Below are 21624 nucleotides of genomic sequence, written 5' to 3'. Positions count from 1 at the left end.
TGAATATTGACCTTCCATTGGCCAGGCAGCCAAAAACACAACTCAAAACACAAATGAATGCTGGATATGTTAATAGGCAATTTTTGTTGGCACATTTGCCATAATGACTAAGACAGCTTTATTAAACTTACTGATCATCATTTTATATAAGGTTAGTAATTACTACATATACATTCAAGTGTAAATCTAATCAAAATGTTAAATCTTCATATAAATATCTGCACACTGCTATGAGATTCCTGAAAGTGGAACAACATATGGTGAGCAAAGCATATGAATTACAACTATTTAACAGTGTTTTCTCTAATTTGCCTTATTTTGCTTGAATAATGAAAAATATCTTAATCTGTGGAAATTTTGTTATTTTATTATATTGTTTAATTTGATTAATTACATTTTTAAAAAATCTGATCTGTGTTTAGTCAGTCTGGTGGAAAAAAACAAAACAACATTGTACAAAACTGATATCTGTAGTTTTAAAATACACTGAAACGTGGACTAGCCCATGATTTACGCCTTGGTTTATAGTTTTCATATTATTATGTTATAAGTTAATGTTGTATTCCTGTCTTGCAACACTCTTGTAATCTACAGTACAGCACTGGCCATTAGAAGGTGTAAATGTAATGAGAATATTGCCTTGAAATCACAGTTATAGTCACAAAGGTCTTCTTATAAAACATTAAATTCATTGGTGTCATTCAGAGTGACAAAATATCTTACTTTTTAGGAATTATGTGATTTTATCATATTATTTAATTTGACTATTCAGATTTTTAAAAATGTTTATACATAATCATAAGTAGGAAGCTACTATAATATGAGCCCAGCAACCTGATCTGTGTTTAGTCAATGTGGAAAAAACAAAACAAATCTGTACAAATCTGATTAAATAATTTCAGAATGGTGACTTTGGTGAATAATGTTCAATGACATCAGTATCAAAAACCTCAAACCAAGATGGAACAAAAGCAAACTAAATCAGGCCTAGGTCAGTGATGATTACAAGATAAAGAACTCATAATTGCAAAATAGTTTTCTGATGAATTCATATTAACCAGATACTTCCTCTCAATGATGAGGTAAATATCTTCAACATAATATAGCTATTAGTTATACATTTAATCCTAATATAGGAGATGCTACATTATTATGAGAACAAATTATTTGAAGAAAATATCTCTCCAGTTTTTTTGCTCTTAATGCAACGTGCCTCCATACCAATCAATATAATTTATTGACTTTAATCAATAATTAATCAGCAGTGAACAGACATGTCAAAATCTGAGGTATGTTAAGCTCTGCAGTAAATGTACAGTTATATTTAAAAAGAGAAATATGAAGGCTGAAATAGAAGTTACAACAACTGATTTTAAGATTATATGAATAATAAATTGTATTTTTAATATTAGTATTCAGTAAACAAATCTAAACCTAATTAAATTGTGCTTTACTACATGATGCTGATACATTAAGCTGCAGTTAATAGTCTAAGTGAGAATCATTACACTTAATGAAAGACCAACATCATGTGAAGCAGAAGGTCATACTCAAGTATCTCCTCTTGTGTCACATAGACTCCACACATGCAGTTATTAAGGTGTTAATACATTTTTTTTAGACAGATTTGGAATATCTGTAGTTTTAAAATACACTGAAACGTGGACTAGCCCATGATTTACGCCTTGGTTTATAGTTTTCATATTATTATGTTATAAGTTAATGTTGTATTCCTGTCTTGCAACACTCTTGTAATCTACAGTACAGCACTGGCCATTACACTAGAAGGTGTAAATGTAATGAGAATATTGCCTTGAAATCACAGTTATAGTCACAAAGGTCTTCTTATGAAACATTAAATTCATTGGTGTCATTCAGAGTGACAAAATATCTTACTTTTTTAGGAATTATGTGATTTTATCATATTATTTAATTTGATTATTCAGATTATACATAATCATAAGTAGGAAGCTACTATAATATGAGCCCAGCAACCTGATCTGTGTTTAGTCGATGTGGAAAAAACAAAACAAATCTGTACAAATCTGATTAAATAATTTCAGAATGGTGACTTTGGTGAATAATGTTCAATGACATCAGTATCAAAAACCTCAAACCCTCACATCTCCAAACCTGGATAAATAAACCTAGAAATATGGGAGAAAAAAGGGGTGAAGTGACCCTAAATGGACCAGTAGGAAAGAGGCTCAGGTTTATCTGAGCAGCTTAAAAGTTCACCTCAGCAACTCCAGTCCCAGAAGACAATTAAAACACTGAAATTCCATTTTGTGCATAATGATAGGCTTATCATGGACTTTTAGCTACTTGAAATAAAAATGTCCAGACAGCTCTGATGGAGCTCAGGATTCATCCAGAGAAGGGCTGTTTTATTACCAACAATTCTATTGTATGAACCTGAAATCTGTGTAACAGCTGACCTGTTGGATGTGCAGCAGAACACAAAACATTAATTAAGATCCTGATATATCCTGTTGGCTTGTTTATGAAGCTGTGTCATGTGTGTAAATGCTCACATCACTCTCTCAATTTAAAGATGCACTTATTGTTTCAGTTGCTGTGTGATGCTGCAGGTGTTTAATAAAGTCAAAGGAAATAATCCGACACACAGCCAGATGTTAACAACATACAGAACATCAGTACTGTACAGAAACTGTTATTTCTGCAAAATCCCGAATATATTCAGTGTCAGAGACACCTGAATGGCATTATTGGTAAGATTCATAGATTAATCTAACATGTTTCAGACCTGAATTCATCTCATTAATATCTGTATTTTGTTGGACATCTCAATAGTTTATGTAATAGATACGAGAGACACGTAAAAGTAGAGAATACAGTACTAGTCAGAAGTTTGGACACACTTTCTCATTCAAGAGAATGGGAAGACCTCTCACAAGTTCCACTTGTTAAAAGCACAATAAAAACAGTGTTAATGAATTGGCAGTGAATAGACATGTTTAAATCTGAGGTATGTTGGTCCCTGCAGTAAATGTGCAGTTTATGAATATGATGTGCATAAATGCTGAAATAGAAGTTAAACAACTGTTTAAAAAGATTATGCAGTTACCTGGAGATGCAACATGGCAAAAGAGAAGCAACAACATGAAATCCTTCATCTTGCTTCAATACAGACATTAAAAAACACTGTGATGGAAGAAAGACTGTTAACAGTGTGTACAGTCAAATGAAATGACCAATAGAAATTATAAATAGCTGTGCATCACGTGTTACCAGGAGGAGTACATTCAATATTTGACTGGCTGATCAGATTCAACAGGAAAATGCAGGAAATGTGTTTTTTTGTTTTGTTATTTACAAGAAGTTTAATAGCATGTAGTGACATGAGCAGCTGTTTAAAGTCATATAACACAATTTATTCAATGAGGCAGTTTAAAGTGTTTTATAACCAGACTGTGGGGGAGGAAGTAGTGATGGTGGAAATGCTCTGGCAGCTGTTTCTCTGTGGTGACCTCACAGCTGAGACATTTCAGAGTTATGTTGCTCTCTAGTGGCAAAATAGGGAAATACACACTCAGAGTCACAAGGTTCAGTGTACTCCTTCATTAACAAATGAAAATTTGTGGTATGTTTATGTGTGTGTGTGTGTGTGTGTGTGTGTGTGTGTGTGTGTGTGTGCGCGTGTGTGTGTTTTGTAGTAATGTAAACTTTTTCTTTTATCCTCACATATTTTGACAACTGATACAATTTTAAAAAGTAAGCTCCTGCTCCCCAGGTATCAGGGACAAGCTTCACTAGAGTGTTTCCCAAAACTTGGTACAAAACCTTTAAGCCTACACATCTGAACATTTGAAGTAAACACAGGTATGATGTGACAGGAAGACCTCTTAAGCATGTTTTCAGAAGAATTTTATTTATTAATTTAAGGTAAATATAACACTATTAGAACAAATAAGAACAAAAATGACACTAGAAAATGTTGCAGCTCCTCTAGACAACATGTAGTTCACCAAAAAAATCATGTTTTACATTCACCAATAAATAGATGATGGATTAACAATTCATAATTAATCATTATCTTGTAGATGATGTAAAGACAAACTTTATCTGAAGTGAAAACATTTAGCCAAAAACAGATCACATAACTTTAAGAAGAGGTATACTGTCATGTAGACAAATCAATTTTGCCATTTTTGCAATATAAAATAAAGTACATCCATCAGTACCACAGGTAAAACCCTCATTAATCCTCTAACACCAATAATCTGAGCATTAATAATAATGTTACAATGACAATAACATTTATTATCCGCATGACAAATACAGGACGTGAAGATGGCAAATGTATAAGATACAAATATAAGCTCTAAGAAGTGTTATTGCTTTAATATGTGATTTTCAATGAAAGGAGGAGTGTCTAAATATTCACAATTGTATTTATATTGTGTAAAACTGTGGAAACTTTTACAAGTTTATGTTTAAAAATAGTTACGGTTGTTACTTGGTGTGGAGGAGCAATGTGTGTTGGAAGACTAAAACATAACTCAGATATTTATACTTTGGTTAAAGTGGGAGAAGTTGGGATGCAGTGTTCAAACTGTAATCACAATGAAACAAAGAGAAAAACAAAAATTGTGTTTTTTCAATCGTGGCCTAGTGCAGAATCTTCATTAGTGATTCTAAAATGCAACTGTCAAACTAATTGTTAGTGAAAGCATGAGTAGTTGAACATTTAAAGTTTTAGGTTTGACTTGTGTTAGAAGCAGAGATTAAAGTGCTGCATGTCTCCCATCATCATCAAAGACAGTACATCACATGACTAACTGATATGAATTTGATATCTGAAGACAAAAGATGCCCCACTGGAGTAACGTTGTGGCTCTTTGGTGTCTGGTAGCTGCTGCAGTGATTCATCTCCACCAAAGGTTTGAGGAAACAGCTGGACAGCAGCATCAGTTCTCTCCAGATGTTGTTACTCCTGCAGTGGAGGATTCACATCAACATTAATGCTTCTATCAGCTCTCAGATAATCTTCACAGATATCATTCTTCACTGCATCCACTGACGACCTGAAACTCATGAATCTGATCTATGAATTCACACTTTAGTTTGATGTATCATGTGACTTTCTGATGAGTCCTGTGATGTCACATCTCAATATTCATTAAAACAAGTTTTGTTAATGAACATTTATGGTGCAAAATAGAATAAAATATTGAAGCCACAGCATCTTCATTTGAGTTCATTATTCTCCTCTAAATCTTTACTGGAAAGCTGCAAAGACAGAGTAACAAATAGAAAAGGACCTGGAATTATTAGTGGTCATATTATGCAGTAAATATATGTTTGATTTTAGTCCAAAATATAAAAATTTTAATCAGTTTTACATTAAACCTCAGTGTCAGCTGTTTCCTGTAACTATACTGGATCACTTGATTGAGAAATTCTGTCAAATCAGAAAACAGTTTTTTAACAAAGACAGACTTTCAGTATATTTATGAGTATTATATCAGTATACTGTAGCTAGTTTCAGGAGGAGCAACAGAGAGATTCTTCATACAGTATCTGCACCTTGTTGATGACATGATGAAATACTCACTGTGATCAGTTAAGAGCTGCATCTTTGACTGAAGATGGATCAGAGGATGACGAGTCTGAAGCTATAAAAGAAAAACAAGGTGTCAGTAGTTCAATTTAAACTGTTAAATGTTTTTATTTGTATAGAGAGAGACAGGGGGACAGACAGATTAATTGACAAATTACTCACAGTTTGCAGGCCTGAATCCTGAAATACAGATGAGAGATTACAATATTTCAAAATGTAAAATGTCAGAATTTATGAAAGCAAACAAAGAAAACACTAACACATGTTTCATAGAAACACTGTATTAATTTGACTGATTTCCACTTTTATTTTGATTCCACCATGATTTCTCCTTGATGTCAGCTGTCATTTCAGTGTGAATAATCGTCGCAACCCTCCATCATCCCATTCACCTCCACCTCATCACATCGGCGCAGATCCCAGATTGCTAGAAGCCTGCTCCTGTTCTCATAATCCATATGCCAATATTCCTTTATTCATCATGACCACCAGTGTCTACACTCCGATGGGAGATATCCTATTCTACTCTCGCCTTCACTTCCCCCGTATAAATATAATGACATCACGATGGGGTCTAAAGACTTTTCACATTTTGATCTTATCATGCATGTTCAATAAAATTATTATCACTTATAAAACTGAAGTCTCTCCTAATTGAAATGGCTTCATGATGAGTAAAAGTATGTTTGTCTCTCACCATTATCTCTCCTTCTCCAGATGAAGACTCCAGTGATGCAGACTGCCAGGAGCAGCAGTCCTACAACACCTCCAATAACAGGACCAGCAGGGAACTCTGAGGGAGAAACTGGAACCAAAACAAAACATTCACAGCGCATCAAGGGTATGCCAATGTACTTTTAGTATTTTCACCTATAATGATGTATGATAATCGTACTTCATTGTTGACGATCACATTTGTTACTTTCATCTCCTTAAAACACAGGACTTTCCCCGTCATGAAACACAGACAGTTTGGGAATCCTGTAATCCTGTGAGAGTTTTCTTCTGAGGAAACTTATTATTGTCCAGGATGTGCAGAGTTGCAAATACAGCAGTACAGAGTACAGCAGCTCAATTATACTGTCTCTTTTTAGGTGAAATTAATGTTACATCTGCAGTTGAATCCTGTGTCTATGTTGTACCTATCCCGTCTTTGCTGTACTACACCTCTTGTGTTTTTGTTATTGTAATATTTTGAGTTGATCACCCTGTCCACCCTTACTCTCCCTTGCATGGTCACGTTTCCTCAGATCAGCAACAGTTCTATTTTGTTCTTACTTTGTTTAATAAATCTTAAAATCTTGTAGTCTAGCATTTTGCATGTTATATTTCTTTTTTATGAAAATATTTTATGTTTAATTTGGTTGAATTTGCTTTGCTTTACATGCAAAGTATGAATAATGGGGTTTGTGTGAGTTTAGTGAGGTTTCTGCACAAAACTCATTCAGCCTTTTCCGGAGCAGATGGCTGGCTGACTGTGCAAAACTCACTCATTTGTCATCTCCTAATGTTCTGATGATCAGACTGCTGCAGGTGACGAAGGTAAATGCCAGTTTGCCAGTGCAGACATGTGCTACTAACCTTGTGCTGGCACACAACTAGATTTGAACTACTTTTTATTGCATCCACTTACATAATTTAAGTAGGTCATGTGCATAAGGTAACACTATGAGGAACACTGTAAATACCTACAGTGTTAGTTATCAATAATCCAAGATTTGGGTCATCTAAATTTGGTGAATGAATCTGTTTTCACCACAATGCATTAATTTGTATGTACAGCTAGATATTTACTCCTGTGGCAGACTAGTTGTGTTCAATATAAGGGCTTTGGATAGTCTAAAGTTTTAGATTCCAAAATTTTGGTACTGGCCAAAATTATGCTGAAATTAATATTGCACAATTATGAATAATTGCCAACAATACTCTACCTCACATGAGGCACCATTTTGTTGGATTTTGGCTTCAAGTTTGGCTATCAGCAATAATTAATGATTATCAAAGATAATTATTAACAAATAACATGCATATGTTTAATAAAAAAAACATAAGTCAGTTGTGTCAGTATTCCACTCTTACCCCAGTTGGTTCTGATCACAGCTTTGTCCAGTTTGGTGACAATGTTGTCCTTGACATCAGAGAGGTGAAACACACAGTCGTACCTCCTCCAGTCTTCAGGTGTGATTGATGAAAGGTTCAGGTCAACACTCATCTGGAAGGATCCATCATGGTTGGGGAGGATCTCTCCATGTTCCACGTCCTCATGAAGTTCCTCTCCATCTTTCCTCCAGAACATCTCGGCTCTGTGAGGGTGGAAACCTGTAGCGTGGCAGCTGACTGGAGAGGAGGGAGTCTTCTGGAGTAGAGACACTGAGGGAAACTCTAGAGAGACAAGGGGGTGGCAGGCAGGGGATGAGGTTAGAAACAGAAGAGGCATTTAAATATTGGGTCCATGAAACTACATCAGCTCATGTGATTCTACCTGTTCTCAGCAGAGAGATCTTCCCAAGTTCCAAATATCTCTTCACTAACTCAGGGCAATACTGGGTGAGGAAATAGTTCCACCTTTCATTGTGAGCTCTATCTCTGTCCCGCTTGTGTTTGGTGATGACAGCTTGTGGTTTTGGAGCGATCCATGTCAGTGTCTTCAGGTCAAATGCTAAGAAGTCTTCTCCATCATAACCAAACTGAACAAAACCATTAACCTCTCCAGTCTCATCATCCCACTCACAGCTGTCCATCCTCTGGAAGATGTGGACACCTGAGAGAGAGAGAGAGTGCAGAGTGAGATCCCACAGAGGGTTACAGGTGGCTGGAGCCTGTGAGCCTGCATTTTAGACGTCGAGGAACATGTGGAAGAGTCACTTCTTCATTGCAAGGCCAACACACAGAAATACACAAAATGACATCAAGAGGTGATATAAACTTTCCAACTAAAACTTACTTGACCTGCAATTTTTAAGCATCCAGATAAAACCAAACATGACAAGAAGGGCCTCACACACACAAAAAAAAGAACAAGGGTGAGTTTCAAATGCAGAACCATGTTGCTCAGTTTTTCAGTGAATCCAGTACATAGCTACCAGGGAAGCCAAATGAAATATTAATATTGACTACAAATTTTGGAGTTCCTCACATTACATGGCCAGTTAAAGAGTTAGGGATATAACTGTGTATGTGTTTTAACATGTAAACATGTGTGTTTATAATGGAACTATATATGTTTGGTATTTGAAAAAACAAAACAAACAAACAACCCCCCCCCCCCCCCCCCCCCCCTCACAACTATACATTTTTACAGTACTTTTACTCACCGTCACTTTGGTTCAGTTGCTGCTTTAAAATGTCAATGTGAGCCTTGTAGTCATATTGGGTTAACAAACACTTCTGAGTGTACCACTCCAAGTGCTGTGGATCATCTTCTAACATTTTTTGTGTCCAGTTCTGTTTGGCTTCTGGTGTCTTTCTGATGCTGTCACAGTATCCTATTGGAACTTCATCAACCAATCCAACAGCCACAAAATCTGGGACATTTTTGACTCCAGAGGACGCAGTGGTGAAAAATTTCAGCGAGTGTTTCACTGTAAGAGAAAGAAGTTTGAAGGGTTTTTAAGGTCATTTTTTTATAATCATGCATTTATCTATACTTATGATAATTACATTTAATTACATTCAATATTTTACCCAGCCTGAAACCTCAAACACACACAGTTAGTGATGAGCTGGTGATGAAAGTAGAACATCTACCAACCTAAGAGCCAGATATTATACTTGGAATGATTGAGACTAAACAAAAGCTAAAAGGAGAGTGAATATTGACCTTCAATTGGCCAGGCAGCCAAAAACACAACTCAAAACATAAATGAATGCTGGATATGTTAATAGGCAATTTTTTGTTGGCACATTTGCCATAATGGCTAAGGCAGCTATAGTATTTAGTAATGACTACAAATACATTCAAGTGTAAATCTAATCAAAATCTTGATATAAATATCTGTACACTACTATGGGATTCCTGAAAGTGGAACAACATATGGTGAGCAAAGCATATGAATAAGAACTAGTTATCAGTGTTTTCTCCAGTTTGCCTTATTTTGTGACATAGTAGTGTCACAAATTATTAAGTATTAAGTATTTTATCATATTTTTTAATTTGATTAATCACATTTTAAAAAATCTGTATATAATCATAATAATTAATATGAGTTATTTGTACAGTAGGAAGCTGCTATGATATCTGTGTTTAGTCGTTCTGGTAGAAAAAACAAAATATTGTACAAATCTGATGAAATATTTTCAGAATTGTGACTTTGGTGAATAATGTTTGATGACATCAGTATCAATAACCTCAAACCAAGAGGGAACAAAAGCCAACTAAATTAGACCTAGGTCAGTGATGATGACAAGACAAAGACCTCATAATTACAAAATAGTTTCAGATGAATTCAGAAAGAGAGATATTTCCTCTAAATTATGAGGTAAATATCTTCAACATAATATAGCTAATAGTTATACATTTGGACCTACTATATGCTACATTATCATTAGAACAAATTATTTGAAGAAAATATCTCTGAATATTTTTTTTCTCTGATAATGCAATGTACCTCCATACTAATCAATACCATTTATTCACTTTAATCAGTAATTAATCAGCAGTGAACAGACATGTTCCTGCGGAAAATGCGTGTGAATGCTTAAAACTGGAAGAAATTGCAAAGCATTGCTGAAAATACTAAACACTTGTTTAGGATCCCCATCTGTACAAATACAAGTACAGCAATGGCCATTAGCAGGTAAATGTAATAAGAATATTGCCTTGAAATCACATTTACAGTCACAAAGGTCTTCTTATAAAACATTAAATTAATTGGTGTGATTTACTGTGTATTTAAAACAAATCCAGATACAAAATGTAAACACTCCTTTATTAAAGTAATACTTGCTTGAGGTATGTGCTTTGAGGTTTACACTTAATTCTTGTTCTGTGAATATTATATTATTATATATTATAACATATCATGTATATATATATATATATATATACACACTCACACACATGCGCATATACATATACATACATATATATATATATATATAACTCCATGCATACCATATTGTTGTGTAACTAAAGATATACATATATATATTATTATATTACTGTATTGTTAGTTTTTCATCCACGACAACTCTTCCATAGCTGTGCACTTGAGAGAGGTAAGTTTGCCTATTATGAGATGCTGCAGTGCTGGACCAACATGCCTGCTACAAGTTAATCTTCAAAAGTATAGACCCATTTTTTTAATTTGTTTTTATTCAAATTCATACAATGAAGTCGAAGACATAAACATAATAAATCCCTGGGGTGTGGGTTAAGCTTGGCTGCCAAACTCACATGTATAAAAAATGTTTGTCACAACAAAGGGCAAAAGCATTTGATTTTATTGTAGCCTACTTTATCCATATATGTATATACTGATTCATACGAGGAAGTTGCACCGTAAGTTATGGGAAATTACAGTCTAAATCCCCAATTGTCTCTCCCTTGTCCTTCACCATCTTGTTTTGACACCTTGTCTATATTTAACTACCAGTAGCAATCGATAAGTATTTTATATGCACGGATTCATACGAGGAAGTTACACCAGAAGTTCCGGGAAATTAAATGACGGGAAGTTATACAAAGTTAAACGCAGGCTGTATTATAATGTGTTACCAAATATGAATATGAATGCTGAAACAAAAGTTACACAACTGTTTAAATAAGATTATTCCATTACCTGGAGATACAACATGGCAAAAGAGAGGCAACAACATGATCCCCTTCATCTTGCTTTGATAGCGACATTAAAAAACGAGGAAAGAGGAAAGACTGTAACTAATACGTACAGGCATATGGAATGACCAATAGAAATTAGAAATAGCTGTGCATCATGTGTAACCATGCGGAGTAAATTCAATATTCGACTGGCTGATCAGATTCAACAGCAAAATACAGTATTTGTGTGTATGTGTGTGTGTGTGTGTGTGTGTGTGTGTGTGTGTGTGTGTTTACCAGAAGTTTGATAGCATGTAGTAAAATGAGCAGCTGTTTAAAGTCCAGAATGAAATTGATCCTAAAATTATTAAAAGTTAAAGTGCCAAAATGAAAAACTGTAACAACTCAGCTCAAAAAAATGAGATTTAAAAGACCAGTATGCAAAGCAAGGTAAGACAAGAGTGTAAATGGCACAATTCATACAATGAGTCAGTTTCAAATTGCTTTATTGAAAAGGAGTTAAATATAAAAACCTGTGAATGACTCCTTACATGTGAACAAGGGCTTAAGACTAAAAATTTGACACCGTGGAAGCCTGTCATCTTTGGTTTGCAGTGTATTCATCTGTCTGTCTGCTCTGCGCTACACAGGTGGAGACAAACGGAGACACCTGGTGCTGGTGCTCCCAGCTGATAAAGCCTGGCCACAGATAGCAGCTCGTCTCTCCTCTGACTGTTTGTTGCTGCTGCTGTTTGCAGCTTTTCACTTCTCCCTTCAGGCACCTGTTCTGGTTTGGTTTAGTTATGCTGCTTTAGTTATTTATTTTGCTTTCATGCACCTTTCAACACACACATACACCCTCACCACCCATGCATCACATACAATACTTATCCTGCTTATTTCCTTTAATTCGGTTTATTTTGTCTGAATAAATATCTTATGTTAAATTTTGACATGGTTTTTGTTATGGCCACTTGAGCCAGGTTATAACACATGCATACAGTAGATACATGGTCAATTGATCATGACATAGATGCACAAACAACCACTCTAGATCCATTTAGATATTCAACCAGGGTAATCATTTCTGTTTCCAACTACATAAGTATTATTAATGGTAACAAGCAACCCATTTACACTTTCCTTCGTCCTCATATGTCAGATTTCTGTGTGATAGTTCATCTACAAATCTCTCTGGGTTGCTGACATGCCACAATTAACAGAAATATAAGTGTTGATATAAATTCACATTACAGATTAATAAAAATTAGGAGTAAGACAGTGTCTTCTGTCCTCAAATTTTATAATTTATAATTTACAATTTCATTTAGCACTTTTATCTAAAGCAATGTACATCTGAGAGCTGATACAACACAAGCAGGGATCTAGTCAGTTTTAATTAAGTTTAAAATGTTGAATGTTAATATGGAATATTACATAATGGTGCATACCATTATCGTAGTACTTTCAGGGCTTTACCCTCTAGCCTGATGGTTCCCAACCAAGGGGTCACACCCCTCCAAAGGGTCACATAATAAATCTGAGGGGTCGTGAGATGATTAATGGGAGAGGAAAAAAGAAAAAACAAAGCTCTGATACACAACTTTGTATTTAATTTTTGAATTTTCCTATAATCTGCTTTTTTATGAGATGTGCCTCTTTGTGCCTCATTTAAATGAATTTATATGAAGCCATCTAGAAGGGAGCCCTCAACTATATAAGTTTTTGTAAGGGTCACAAGCCAAAAAGGTTGGGAGCGACTGCACTGACCTGTTGAACATGAGTAATTATAATTATTTCATCTACACAACAATTTTTTTCCCCTGTATTTACAGTTTAACATCTTTAAATAGGAGCCACGCTCATTTAATCTGCTAGAATATTCATCTCACTATAACAACAGTTGATAAACATATGTTTGAAATAATGAGGACTTTATGACAAAAAAAACATTTTGAGCATTGCTATTCAACATCTACTTGTTTATAGAAATTCAGCAAAGAGAAAGTATCTTAATTTTTGTACAAATATTTTAGAGAACATGGATAAAAGAGAAAAATGTAAAAATGCATGTAAATCACACACTCAAATTATACAAAATACATTTCTTACTTTTTATAATTGCTTTTATACAATATACATTAAATATTAAGTTTTTCTATAATGTCGACGCTGTAAGCATGACAAATTCAATTCCACCCACCTCCTTATTGGTTTAAGGGGAGGAATTTATCATAATAACTTGACAAATAAAAGCCAAACTATCTGTACACACACACTTAAAATACAAAAAGATTACAAACAAAAAGCATTAAAATATTCATGAGTCAGTAACATTTTCTAAACAGAAGGCTTCATTTATCTACAGTGTTTTTAAAGTACTAATATGTGTTGTTTTTGTGCCAGTTTAATAAAATACATCTCCAATATTTCCTTCTAGTAAACAGTGTATTTATTTACACTCTCCGATGACTCATATTTTCTCTCTCTCAGTAATTCCACTCATCGTCAGCTACAACATTTTCTTTTCAGCTATAATGTGACACAGCAGTTTTACAGCAACTAGAGGTGTAAATAGTTCACATCACAGCATTTACTGTTTCGTTGTGTAGCAACTCGCTATATGCAGGATGGTGTGTTTATTTCATTCAAGCTTCTGTGTTCAGTTTCATGGAGACTTCAGAGTTGTTGTCAGGGGCTGTAAGGTCAGAAACACACTGTTAGTCCACTTATGCTATACTGCTGCTATTTTTTATGTACTGTATGTACAGTACTGTGCAAAAGTTTAAGGCACTAAAAGTAAAGTGGGGATGCTTTCAAAAATAATGGAATAAATAGTTTTTATTTGTCAACCAGTCTAGCTATTAAATCAGCTTGAACTTCATTTATCTATTATGCTTTTAAAGTACCATCATTTCTTTTAATCATATGTCTTCATTATTTTATAGAAGTGTCACAGTTTTATCACAAAGTAAATGCTTAATCATCCCTTGATGTAACGGTTTCTGAAAGTGAAAAAGTTACTTTTTAGTAGGATATCAACTTTTAGCTAAGATTTATTTAAAGCTTAACATTGAAAAGTGAGTCAGGAAACAACTGGGTCTCTTTTTTTATAATTTAAGGTGTTGTTATAATTGAAGATAGGAATAGTTCATCACAGCATTTACTGTTTTGCCAACCCATTTGAAGTAATTCACAACATACAAAGTGTGTCTGTCAGTCAGGTTTCCATTTCATTTTCCTGCATTCAGCCCTGAAAAAGTATGTGATGTCATGTTTCTGATGCAGGTAATAAATATCTGTAGACTGTAGACAGCAGGTGAGAGCAATGCTACTGTTTGTTAGTGATAGTCTGGTACTAAAAACGGTGATGAAACACACTAGAATAATAACATAATAACTTTTTTATTTCCAAACACAGTGCAACAGTGTTTCATTTGACCAACCGAGCACATCTGCCTGGTAAAGTTTAACAAAGGTGAACTCTGACATGTGAATCTGCCAGGCAAGGCCTCTATTATTGAAAAGCAAAAGCAGAAAAAAAAAAAAAAAAACAGCACAAAAGGAGTGAAACAGCAGTGTATCAGATTTTGACAATCATTTATGTAATCAACAATGTTTGCATGTTGAGAAACCAAACAGAGACATTGTGCCAATAAAAAAAAAACCAATAAAATAACAGACAGTATTGAGAAAATTTGGAAAGATAAGATGATCAAAATTATTAAACCCATTTCAAAATATGGATTACAAGCTTACATTATAAATGTTTAAAAGTACAAATATCTCTCTATATAAAGCAAGGAATCTGTCTGTATGTATGTATGTATGTATGTATGTTTGTGGGTTTGTCCTTCACATATCTCGAGAACTGTTCCACCGTGCAAGACTTAGTGCTCGATGTCTCAGGCACGTTCAGAAATATATAAAAAATACCTCAGAAACAATGTTGTTTTTACAAAGATTTGCTTCTTCAACTGCCTGTGAAGTCAACGAGCGTAAATATGGACAGCACCACTCTGCCATTGCAACCCACACTGTAGTCGGAAGTGGGATTACATCTGTAGTGATAATGACTCGCTAAACGTTCAAAAAACTCTACCATTGAACTGTGTAACGTAATTGTGAATGAAACTTAGCATGTACATTCAAGACTTAGTGCTGGATGTCTCAGGTACATTCAGAAATATGTAAAAAATAACTCATAAACAACATTGCTTCTGCTTATTCTTCTGCACATGGATTCAACATGTAGAAATGCGGACAGTGCCACTCTGCCATTGCAATCCACATTGTGGTTCAAGATGGGATTACATCTGTAGTGATAAGAACTACCATAGAGAATGAATTTAAACACACACTCCAAGTCTCAGGCAGGTTTTGATCGGGCTTTACAGTTCATCCGATCAACTTCAGCTCAACTCAAAATTGTAGTGTCCAGATATTCTGCTTGTGAGATGTTTAGGGAGCATCGGTAAATTGTAGTGTCTACCAATAGTCAGCATGAGAGGCGTTTAGGGGAGTGGCACAACTCTCTCTAGGTATTGAGAGATTGGCCCGTTCCGAACAGACACTAGTAAAATATAAATGTATATATTCAGGCAGACATAGATACTATGTGAAAACTTCAGTCTCCATGATATAATGAGTCATAAAACACAATCACAAAAACACACATTTGATTGATTGATTGATTGATTGATTTAGATCTAAAATATCACATTTTGGAATATATTGGTAACCAGACTTAATTTATCTACTATGCTTTCAATGTACTATCATCATCATCAATTAAAGATTTTTTTTCCAGCTAGAATATGACACAGAAGTTTAACACTGAATTAGGAAACAATTTGTATTTTGTGTACACAAGTGGGCAGCTTTGGTTAACTGGAAGTGTGAATAATAGTCTTTCATTTTTCTTCATCCCACATGAAGTCTCTCACAGTGCTCAGGCTTCTGGATTCAGTTGCTCAGAGAGCTCAGTGCTGTTGTCAGGAGCTGAAAGGTCAGAAACACACTGTTAGTTCATTTATCCTGCACTGAACTGCCTTTTATTTTTGCCCAACATCTGACGTCTCATCCAGAACCAAGTGAAACATTTGCATCTGTCAGAATCAATGACCTGGCTCATGAACTTGAATGTGACATTTGCAACCTGCAGCATCCAACCCCATGAGCTTCAGACTAAAAAGCAGCAGAATAACGTTATCTGTCTTTTATTTCTGCAAAGAGGTTGATGCCAACATTACATCATTAGATACCGTTGCTATGTCTGTCAAGCTTTTAATTTTAGCATGGCACATAGGCAGTTTATAATGATAACAGTGGCAGATTTTGTAACAATGATGATTGATTTCAGACAGAAGTAGAAAAAAACATTTTTAACTGGTGATCATTGACTTTGCAGGCTGGAATGATAAGTTGCTAACACATTTTATCAGCTATAGCTGGCGAGCCAATTCATTTTATGAGTTTGTTGAAAAGTCCATCTCAGACTGACATGGTTTTGGAGATAGAGGGTCTTACAATCTTTACAATTGATGGCTTCATACATGATGTCATGCTAAAAGACTGCGTATAAAGCAACATTTCCTTGACATAAATACAGCATCCTCGCCAGTTTCCATCAAACTCAGAGACATGTGTTTTAAGTCATGTATGTAAATTCAGTTTGACCCAATGACAGAATGGTCACAATTATGAAAATAAGACCCGGGTTGGAAAATACCAGAATTTTCCTTTAAATTGTTACTTGTTACTACTATGTTTTGCCCTTCTACTCTTTGACTATTACATTTCTCTATCATCATTAAACTAGTCTCACTGTTGATAGCTTCAGACTATTAACTATTGTTTTTTCTTTATAATCTGGTTAAAAGCATCAACTTAAAGTCAATCTAAGCACACAAAATATTTAATAAGAGCTCTTTCATTTTAGGTCTCTCACCTTTCTTCTTTTTGTAAAACATGAATCCAGCAGCAGCTATGAGGATGACAGCAAGAGCAACCACTGCAATGATGGGGATGGTCATATCTGTAAGTATCTCTGTTAAGCAAAAAACAAAGAAAAAATGACTAGAAGCAGGTTAAAACTGCTGTACATCTATCCATCTATTTATTAAGACTATATGTGTCATAATTATATTAATAAAACAGACAAAGAAACACAATTGACAATTAAATAGACAAAGAAACTATGCTTTAGGATAAGAGCAACTACAAACAAGTTAACAAACAAACTATCAACAACCTAGAACCTGAAGTAAGGACAGAAAACTAAAACTAAACTAAAATCAAGTTTGCAGACTTCAACTTCAACTTGAAACACAAATTTGAACCACTGACCAATTGACAACACTGACTTTTGAGAGAACAGAGAGTGGGAGTTTCCAAAATGAGGAAGCTAAAAAAAGGCAGATTGCAGTCGTGAGACAGGAGTCTACAGTACAAAACGTTGTAATTAATTTATCATCAGAAGTATCTAGCTGACTCGCTAACTGGCAGTTTAGGCTATTTGTCCAATCCAGCACCAAAAAGGAGACAAAAACAAGCATGAACTAAAGGAATACTAAAGTAAACTAAATTTGTCTTTTTTTTCTCACATGTGTAACATTTGATTCCAGTCTCACCCCAGTTGGTCCTGATCACAGCTTTGTCCAGTTTGGTTATGATGTCGTCCTTTAGACCAGAGAGCTGAAACACACATTCATACTTCTTCCAGTCATCAGGTGAGACTGATGAAACGTTCAGGTCAACACTCATCTGGAAGGATCCATCATGGTTGGGGAGGATCTCTCCACGTTCCTCATGAAGCTCCTCTCCATCTTTCCTCCAGAACATATCGGCTCTGTCAGGGTAGAAACCCGTAGCAAAGCAGCTGACTGGAAAGGAGGGAGTCTTCTGGAGGAGAAATACTGAGGGAAGGTCTGGGGGGGGAGGGAGAGGGGGGGGAAGAGAGAGAGAGAGAGAGAGAGAGAGAGAGAGAGAGAGAGAGAGAGAGAGAGAGAGAGAGAGAGCGCAAGACAGACAAAGAGTGGTAGAGAGAAAGACAGAAACCAAACATCACAGACAGAAACATTACACTGCATTAATATAAAGCATATAAATATCATTGTGTCCATGAAACTACATCAGATCATGTGATTCTACCTCTTCTCAGCAGAGAGCTCTTTCCATAGTCCAGACTCATCTTCAGCCACTGAGGGCAAATATTGGTGAGGATGTCCTTAATGAAGTTTAATTCAACTTTTTCATGATCCCACTTGTGCTTGATGATGACAGCTTGTGGTTTTGAAGCGTTCCATGTCAGTGTCTTGAGGTCAAATGATAAGAAGTCTTCTCCATCATAACCAATCTGAGCGAAACCAACAACCTCTTCAGTCTCATCATCCCATTCACAGCCAGCCATAACCTGTAAAATGTGGACATCTGAGAGAGAGACAGAGACACAGACTGCAGTAAACCAGAGTGAGATCTCAGCATAGTCAGCTATCATCAGTTGATATCACATCTTCACCACAGAGACACACTGATCCACACACACACCAAAACAGAAGATCAACACCTTCTGCTGTTATTGGCTGGATGGAAACAACTCACAGCCAATCATCATCTGGACAGTGTGGACGACTCAGAGAGAGGCAGAGACTGCTGGGAAACAGAGTTCATTTCCTGTCTTTACCACAGAGACACACTGCCTCCACTGAGACCAACACAGTTTATCTACACTGTTGAAGGTGGTGTGGCTTCATGTGAGCTGCAGGAAAACACACACACACACACACACACACACACACACACACACACTGAGGTGGAGTCCTGACTAACACCAGATTAAACCTGATCCTGGACTGAACGTTACATCCACCAAAAACCTGCAGCCAGTGGATCAGTCCAACAATATCCTCTTTCTATGAGAAACTACAGACTAGACTGTCCTGAAGCCTCTCCAGCAGCTTCCACTGAAGGAGAGTTTTATTCAGGATTAGTCACTACTCAATAGCATGTGTTACTACTCATGGATATTATAATTGCTAACCATAGTTTAATAATAGGCAGCCATGGTTTTTGAAGGATATTTAACATAAGTCAAGGGATATTGGGGCTTTGTACAAACATGAATTGTGCAGTATGTTCTGTTAGTCAGAGAAACAAACCTAATTTTGAGTTAAACTAATAACAGATCTTTTGTGCGACAATTTAAACACATAAACTAACTTGGTGGTAAAGGTATAAGAGCCATAATATACTCCATGGTTTCCTGATACAGAAAACACTGGTCATGGCATTTTTTTACTTCCACTTTTATCTTCTTGTTTTGTCATTGTGCATTATCACTTATATAATATCTGTTATTTACCATGATGGAAACATTGCAATAGTGCAGCACAGCAATTCAATTCAATTTTATTTATATAGCGCCAAATCACAACAAAAGTCATCTCAGGGCACTTTTCCCATAGAGCAGGTCAAGTACTCTTTAATTTACAAAGACCCAACAATTCCCCCATGAGCAAACACTTGGCAACAGCGGCAAGGAAAAACTCCGCTTTAACGGGAAAAAACCTCAAGCAGAACCGAATGCTAGGTGGGAAGCCATCTGCCTTAACTGGCAGTACTTAGTCAAACAGTTAACAGTGTGTAAATAAAACACTGTTGATAGATGAAGAGGGTGTTTGAGAGAGGTCTCTTTGAGTGTTTGTGTGTATGTGTGTGTGTGTGTTTATGTAGATACACTTACGTTCTGATACTTCATACTTTTAGACAAACATCAGTGTTGTTACCTCATTCCAAGACCTTCTAGTAGGAAAGCACACATGCTTCAATAGATGTTGTGGACTTGAGCTTGTATATGAGTTTTCTGATGTGTATGTGCACATGCAAAAAGTAACTTTGAATGTCTGTGCATTTATTTATAGATAGATTTGTGTGTAGATACCCCTCTAGATGTCTGTATATTATGTTATGTTGTATATGTCAAATGCATATAATATTAATAGTATAATATAGTATTTCTTGCCCTTCAGTTGGGGTGGTGGGGATGGTTTTGCAGATGGGGTGAGAGAAATTATCGATATTGTCATTATGATGTATAGAGTTGCTTAACATGTATTCTACTAGTGTATTCAAGTGAGCTGTTGTTCACCAAGCTGCACAAAACAATAAAGAAACATTAATTAAACACACAAAAAAACATTAAGAAGCAAAAAAAAAAAAAAAAAAGAAGAAAGAAATATACCTCCAGTTTGGTTTAAGTACTGCTCCAAATTGATAAGGTCAGTTTTTAGACTCACATGGAGAGACACACAGATCTGAGTGTAAAACTCCAACTGCTGAGGATGATCTTTGATTAATTTTTTTGCCCAGTCCTGTTTGGGTTCTGCTCTCTTGCTGTTGCTGTCATAGCAACCTGCCTGAACTTCATCAACCACAACAACAGCCACAAACTCTGGGAAGGTTTGGAGTCCAGTTGATTCAGTCAGCAAATGTGGCACGGAGTGTTTCACTGTAGGACAAAGTTTTAAATAACAATTTTTCATGAATATTTTTCATATATGATTCTATGAGCACAACAGACTTAATATTTCTGTTCAGTCCAAAGAATAATGAAGATTATTGTATTTATTTTTTAAACCTCTATTTATACATTAATAGATACATAATTAGAGTAGGTTGAGTTAGCATAAATGCTCTTTCACAGCAATGTTCTGTTTGAAAGACACATACAAACACAACAGAAAAACAAACAATCAGGATTAGGTAGAGCAGGTATGGGAAGGATTTTGTGGATGGTTCTGAAGTATTTTGATCTTTATGTGGAGTTGCCGATTACTCCAAGTGACTGGCAATGTAATTGTTAAAGCTTGTAATTCTTTTATTTACAATTATTTGTCGGTAAATGCAGTTTCTGACAGTAGACTGTTTGTTTGAAGTTATAATAATAATAATAATAATAATGATAATAATAATAATAATAATAATAATAATAATAATAATAATAATAATAATAATAGTTTATTTATGTAGCTCTTGTTGCTACAGTATTGCAATATTTATTGATTACAGCACTGTTGCACAGGACAATAAAAACCAATAAGAACTGGCAGTAAATAGACATAGAGGTATGTTAAGCTGTGCAGTAAATGTTATTAGAAATAGATACAGAAATATGAATGCTGAAACAAAAGTTACACAACTGTTTAAAAAAGATTATTCCGTTACCTGGAGATACAACATGGCAAAAGAGAGGCAACAACACGAAATCTTTCATCTTGCTTTG

At 35.3% G+C, this 21624-nt stretch overlaps 2 protein-coding genes across 2 annotated transcripts; both read right to left on the bottom strand.

The window, feature by feature from the left end:
- Positions 1-3874: 3874 nt before the first annotated feature.
- Positions 3875-11454, bottom strand: LOC122969180 (major histocompatibility complex class I-related gene protein-like). Its single transcript, XM_044334741.1, has 8 exons — positions 11365-11454; positions 8899-9165; positions 8067-8345; positions 7664-7966; positions 6282-6389; positions 5747-5757; positions 5579-5639; positions 3875-4957 (listed from the first exon to the last, which is right to left on the bottom strand). The coding sequence occupies exons 1-8, from the start codon at positions 11411-11413 to the stop codon at positions 4932-4934; spliced, it is 1104 nt and encodes a 367-aa protein (XP_044190676.1). The 5' UTR covers positions 11414-11454; the 3' UTR covers positions 3875-4931.
- Positions 11455-14728: 3274 nt separating this feature from the next.
- LOC122969182 (major histocompatibility complex class I-related gene protein-like) lies at positions 14729-21624 on the bottom strand. The gene is made up of 6 exons (XM_044334745.1): positions 21567-21624; positions 20584-20850; positions 18495-18773; positions 17975-18271; positions 17293-17391; positions 14729-16343 (listed from the first exon to the last, which is right to left on the bottom strand). The coding sequence occupies exons 1-6, from the start codon at positions 21613-21615 to the stop codon at positions 16294-16296; spliced, it is 1041 nt and encodes a 346-aa protein (XP_044190680.1). The 5' UTR covers positions 21616-21624; the 3' UTR covers positions 14729-16293.

This window comes from Thunnus albacares, chromosome 19 (assembly GCF_914725855.1).
Source record: "Thunnus albacares chromosome 19, fThuAlb1.1, whole genome shotgun sequence".
NCBI classification, from domain to species: Eukaryota; Metazoa; Chordata; class Actinopteri; order Scombriformes; family Scombridae; genus Thunnus; species Thunnus albacares.
The sequence above is the reverse complement of the archived record's forward strand: the minus strand, read 5'-3'. Positions and strand labels throughout refer to the sequence as shown.